General features: G+C 31.7%; 1 protein-coding gene across 2 annotated transcripts in view; it reads right to left on the bottom strand.

The window, feature by feature from the left end:
* The window catches only part of LOC116853586, a 6,195-nt gene extending 448 nt beyond the window's left edge, over positions 1-5,747 (bottom strand). Inside the window, exons 1-5 of one of the 2 annotated variants that reach the window (XM_032834710.1) lie at positions 5,569-5,654; positions 1,544-1,946; positions 1,146-1,313; positions 531-747; positions 88-247 (exon numbers count right to left, since the gene is read on the bottom strand). In XM_032834710.1, the coding sequence (XP_032690601.1) occupies positions 88-247; positions 531-747; positions 1,146-1,313; positions 1,544-1,797 (799 nt within the window). In that variant the 5' untranslated portion in view covers positions 1,798-1,946; positions 5,569-5,654. Of the gene's footprint in view, positions 1-87; positions 248-530; positions 748-1,145; positions 1,314-1,543; positions 4,376-5,568 lie in introns of those variants that run through there. The other variant, XM_032834709.1, reaches the window with a different exon arrangement.
* Positions 5,748-6,687: the final 940 nt, after the last annotated feature.

Here is a 6,687-nt window from a genome sequence, read left to right as displayed (position 1 = left end):
ATATATATATATATATATATATATATATATATATATATATATATATATATATATATCTTACCATATATATATATATATATATCTTACCATACATTATCTTCACGAGTTTGGTATCACCTAATTTTTCGGTATCAGAACTACCGGCCCACGTAAATGTGCACACAAGCTCGTCTGTCATGGTCTGTCTAAAACACATGTGTACGAAATCTCGTAACTTAGAAGCACCTATACCACACAAATGATTATACTGAAATAAAATAAATAATTATGTATTACCTTTATTTTATTACTATTTTCACATAATTTAACTAACTTACAAACCATTTAAATATTGGGATAATACAAAAAATTTATATAATACAGTGAATTCAGATATCTTTTTGTCGTTATTTGTTAATTCAATCGTTATTTATTTATTTGTTAAATATTTATTTATTTTATTTATTTATTCATTCGCGTTTATTAATGTATTTGTGAATTATTTATTAATTTTCGCACATTGCATGTAATGGATTTACAATGGTACTTACCAATTTGTAATGTTCATTTTTCTTTGATTGATCGTTTTCTAATTCATCAAATTGTTCGACACTTTCCAACGGAAAGCCCTCCAACGCCTCATCAAATGTGTGTACACCAATTTGTACTTTATTGTTTCTTTCATTCATGTGGTTTATTGCTTTTAGCAATTTCTTATTCGCTTTCATAACTGTTTTAAAAGATTTCGCAGTGTCATCTTCAAATTTCCTGCAAAGTATTCATATACAAGTATTATAATTACATAATATAAAATGTTTAATAATTTTGTTAGCAATTTAAGTATACTATGGGGAATGTAATGTTTTTCAGCATGGATTTTAGATACACGGAATATTGATCATTATTTTGTAAGGATCTCTGAACACATATTTTAATGAGGCACGTCAACAGTAGACAATATAAAGTAATAAAAGGAATTATGATTGACAAAGGTAATTGTGGTAATGAAGTAAGATAAATAGGATACTGAAATAAATCGTTTCGAATATTGTTAGCAACAATTTTATTTTCAAAATATGTATATTTATGTAAATGTAAAATCAAAATTGCTTTTCACACAAAAGGCATAATTTCCCAGATTGTTAATATTTTTAGATGTTACTCACTTGACTCTTTTTAAGATTTCTGAACAGTTGCACCTGCTCCTATCTGGATAAGAATTATTTTCTTTTTCTATGTTACTATGTAACGTTACATCGGAAAATGTCTCATTTGCTCCTGCATTCTGTGGGGACTGAACCGCGGTCGGAGAATCATAATAAATTTCTTCACTTCTGAAAATAATAAATACATGTATATAATGACAAAATATGCAACAATCAATATTTCATAACATTATTTCTGACTTTTCATTGTAATTTATGATATTCATTGCGTTTCATCAAGAAGTAAAGTTGTCATATATACTGTATGATTATGTACCAATGCAGTTTCAACGATTATTGTTAGTTAGCAAATTAATTAAAGTATTTCTTTTAGTATTAACGTATAAATATGTACTTACAACTTGTGGGAAGTAATTGATACGTGTTCTTCCGATGATGAATGTACATCTCTTTCTTTTGTACTTTCTTTTTCTTCCGACAAAAAATCTTTTCCTTCTCCTTCAATGTCTTCCTCCGACGGCGAACGAACGTCCTTTTGTTTATTCGTTTCCTCCTCCGCCGAATAAACCCTTATTTCTTTTTCTTCAGTTTTTTTTCCACTTTCTTCCATTTTTTTGACAAATAGTTGTAAACGTAATATTTCGGCCTTCATTGTTTTTGCGTCAAGCTTTGATTTTTTTTTCGCATAGGCCCTTCCTCTGAAGACGTTTCAATTTTCTTCGGGCGTTTTATCGTCCTACCACTAACTTTGGAAGTTGTCCCTTCTTTCTTCTTTTTTGATGTCTTTTTCATATTGATAAACTATGAAATTCATGATACATGTAATTTGTGTCAAAAAATGAATCGTTTCCTTACAGTAATACTGTAATGTTACTGTTTATTTGTATGGACTTTGCACAGAGTAGAATAAATGTACCGATAATAATAATGTACCAATTTGTTATTATTGACAGAGCAGGTGGTATTTATTTTCTTTATTTATATTTATTTATTGTTGAGGTATTATTAAAGGTGTAAGTAAGGATACGCAGATCCATTCATTTTCAATTATGTTTTCTTCTTGTCCTTCTACGCCACTCCACTTAGGCATCCTGTACATTTTGGCTTTGACGTCGATTAAGTTGATCGCTTCAACTGTATTCGATAAATTAGAGCAGTGATACACTCCCACAACATGTGATGTAATCCCAATGTTATAAAAATGTGCTCTTGTACCAAATTTTTGAACCATGAACAAAATATTATTTTCTATTTGGACAATGTTACTTATTATGCATACTTCAGAATTTGTGAGGAAACAGCAATTATTACGTTCATTTGTGGAAAATGTTATTTTTCCAATTTGTAGCTTCTTAAATTGTTGACAACGATAGGGAGGAATATTTTCTGCTACAGGACCTTCTGCATGACTTTTTGAAGGACGAATTTTTATAGTATTGTCGTCTTGTGTAACAATACAGTCATTCCGTTCTTGCATTCTTTTATAAAATTGTTGCAATGTGAGATGCGGTTTCCTAATATATTTTCTAAATTGAGGCATATTATTCTCATACGTGAATGCGCTGAATGATTCTAAAGACCCTAATTTCCTAACGTCACCTGCAATGTGTAGCAGCCCGTGTACGTTGTAGGAAACATATTGTTTGCCGTACAAATGCTCGCACATATTAACATATGTTTCTAAACCTTCTTGGCAAAAAGTGTACATATCATCGGTTACATTATCACAGCTGAGAATGCGTATCACGCAATGAAGCAACATAAAGTGGTTGTAATATTCTTCATGAAAAACATTTTCCATAATGACCGGGGAAGTATATAATAAGAATTGCCTGAATTCCGTAGCTTTGAAATGATGGAACATACTTAGTTTGTTTGGGCGGCGATTAAATTCAGTAGGACAATGTAATTTCAGTTGCATCATTCTCGAATCCAAGATGTCTAATTGTCTCCTGTTTAATTTTTGATGTCCATATTTTCCCTGAATGTGAGTATGAAGAACTTTTTTCACATTTCCTAAGTATATTAAGTGTAAAGGTTCAAAAGGAACCTGCGTCACAAGTCCTAATATCGAATTTAATGGACTCGGACCTTTATGGTGGTCTTCGTCAACCATGTTATTATACTCTTCATTTGTTCTTAAAGAATGTCGAATTCCTGGAAAAACCATTATTCCCCGATATCCTACTTCTTCGCAGCGATAGCCTTCGACTTTACATTTGGAGCATGCATTTGCCGACATGTGACCATAATAATTTAAAACCATAGCCCTCGCAGGTGCGTCAGCAATAAAACACCGAATATGCAGTGGTAGCCGTCGATTGCGTATAATTATTCCACCTTCTGCACGGATAGTCAAAATTTCCTCAATAAATTTTTCAAAAAAATCAAATGGATTGAGTGGTTTTTGTTGACCTTTAAATACTCCGGCTATCATGGGCCTTTTGTCAGTGCAATTAACAACTCGGAATTGGATGGGCCAAAACTGAAAAGTGCCACTGTTACTCAGTTGAGCTCCATCAGTGCTGAAATCTATTTCCACGCTCTCTGGCAACATTTCTGCAGTAAAGTTTTCCAATTTCTTTTTAAGAATATACTTCAATCCTATATGCAGGTATTCTCCTCCAGGTATTCGTTGCACATGTGCAATAGCGGGAGCAGTGGGGGTTTGTAGTAATGTTCTTACATTTTTTGGCAGAAAACCCAGGTTAAATGGGTGCTCCCTTAATATTTTTAGTAGTATATTGCCTTGTGTATGTTTAATATTTGCCGCTAAAAAAGCATTTTTCAATGCCCTCTTTCTCAAATCATGTCGGTTTTCTGGTATATGATTATCTTCATTTTCCGAAGAGCTGGATGTATTATTTTCTTCGTCCATATAATATTCATCAACATTACCGCCCTCTATTTCGTCATTATTTTCACTAATATTTCCTACTTCCTCTTCATTGCTTTCCACTTCCTCATCTCTGTTAAAACGCTGTTCCTTTTCACCAGTTTTTTGCTCATTATTCTGAACATTGTCTCCATCGACAAATAAAGCAGGATGTAATGGCTGAATTCGCAATGGTTCATCGTTCTCTAAAATTTCATCTGATAGAGAACCATCCAATTCCTGTACTTGAGAGTCTTCTACATGATGTTGAATGGAAAATAACCGCCTCCTTTTTTGCCTCATACTGAGGCTACCAAATATCTTGTATTTCGAGGACATCTTTGCGGCCAATTTTCTGTATGTTGGATAAGCATTGTCGTGAAAGCAAGTTTGTACATAACCATATTAATAGTATTAATTAATCATACATAAACGCAAGCAAAGTGACAATTGGTGTTAACAGCAACAAAAGTTAATTCAGAACCAGCACTGTCAACAAATGGAAAATTACATCTAATCAAGCATATAACATGTACAATTGCTGTATATCCAACTTATTATTCGGAGGAAATTGCAATTAATTTAAATAAACATAATTTTTTGTCAATTTTTTCTATAATATGTATAATGTTTAAAATTTTTTGTCATCTCTGTGCAAAGTCAATACAATATAATTTAATGTAGACAAATGAACAAAGTGAATAATTACATAAATTATATAAAAGCTTTCCATTTTCATTGTAGTGTTGTATTCATATATCATTCACCATTAAGTAAGTAAAAAACGTTCACACTTTCATAAATTGTCAGAAGTTGATAAAATGCAGGTACATATAAAGTGGCCATTAATTATGTGAGCATTTATTGTGAGCAATGTTATATATTTTCTGTTAATTGTTATTCATTATGTTACACGTACCGGCAAAAAAGAAAGTATGAAGATTTTGTACGTGGCTCGAAAAAAGTTTCCAAAAAACTATTAGGTATGATTCAACACACATGTACGTGCAGGCAGTACATATACAGTGTACGTGCAGTATGTGCTTTCTTTTCTTGACAAGTTTTTTTGGAAACTTTTTGCAGGCTACGTACAACAAATATTTCACGGTCATTTCAAAAAACGTTTCTCGGACTTCTCACAAAAATCACTGCGGTACACGTTTCTCTCATCTCAAATAGCCGAATGAAAACAAAATCCTTAATACTGTCCTTCGCACCGATCAAAAACAATAGCTTTGACACAATGGGTCTGTTTTCTATTCCTGCACTGCTGAACTGGCGCGATAAGTTAGAGCGAGAAAAAATATACTTTTTCTCGCTATAAGTATATTTTTTCTCGCTCTAACTTATTGCACCAGTTCAGCAGTGCACGACGGAAAAACAAACGTAATTATTTGTGATAAAGAACGAGAGACTTTGGATAATAGAATCATTCACACACATACAACAGGCGTAAAACATAATCGCGAGGAACACACGTGGAGATAGACAGTCACCAGAGATAATATATCCATCAAGATTAAATGCACGTACTTATCAAGTACTTACAGCGAGCAGTATGTTCCAATGAATGTCCTGTAATTATGCCCGGTGTAATACTGTTCAATACAAAAATCACGCGGCCAAAGCATTACAGCACGAAGCACAGTGACGACGTTGTTACGTTAGGGCGGCGGCACATGAGAAATATCGGTGGAGATGGAAGACGTGTTCGTTGATGCGCCGAATTTTGTTCGGACAACAACACACAATGGTCGGTATTCATAGTCGGATCTTATATTTAAGATCGTCTTAAGTTCATTTTCAGATGGTTCGTAGCCAATGAAATAAGCCGTACAGTATCTGAAGATAAACTTAAAACGGTCTTAAATATAAGATCCAACTATGAATACCAGCCAATATTTATGATAAAGATTCATAAATATTTATGTTAAATTATTTTTTATAAATATGATATGAATATTTTATAAATATTTTATGTGCATAAAGGAAAAAGTACAAAAATCTTTATTAAAAAAATTATTTAATAATTATTTAATTATTAAATAATTTTTAAATAAATACAAAATAATTATTTAATAATTATAAGTAATTTCATTTTTAATTTGTTTCGTGTATAATATTTATAAAAATATTTACAAAATATTACTACAAATATTTGTTTTTAGTTTACAATAAATATTGTATAAAATATTTACTCTATATTTTAATAATTTTTTTAATAAAGATTTTTGTAATTTTTCCTTTATGCACATAAAATATTTATAAAATATTTATATCATATTTATAAAAAATAATTTGACATAAATATTTATGAATCTTTATCATAAATATTGTGTGCTGTGTGGGGTCATAGTCTCCACTGAAGACATAATTTGGTTATTGTATTCTTTATTTAGACTGTTACTACATTACTTGTGTTATAGTTATGCTGATCAAACCATTTATTAATTAAATTATAAAGAAAATAAGAGAGGTGTAGTGTGCTGCCGGCTAAAAAAAGTAGTAAATGTGTGAGAGAGGAGAGAAAAAGATAATAAACAGTATGGGCTTATAGAAAACGCTGGTATGCTCTAAGTCCTGTCCCTACGTGTTTGAAACGTCTACAGGAGGTAACTACACTCACGGCGTGATTGCAGTATGCCATTCATTGCGCTTGCACGCGTG

Source organism: Odontomachus brunneus, unplaced genomic scaffold, assembly GCF_010583005.1.
Source record: "Odontomachus brunneus isolate Ranch 3 - 2012 unplaced genomic scaffold, Obru_v1 Obru_scaffold_366, whole genome shotgun sequence".
Classification (NCBI taxonomy): Eukaryota; Metazoa; Arthropoda; class Insecta; order Hymenoptera; family Formicidae; genus Odontomachus; species Odontomachus brunneus.
The sequence above is the reverse complement of the archived record's forward strand: the minus strand, read 5'-3'. Positions and strand labels throughout refer to the sequence as shown.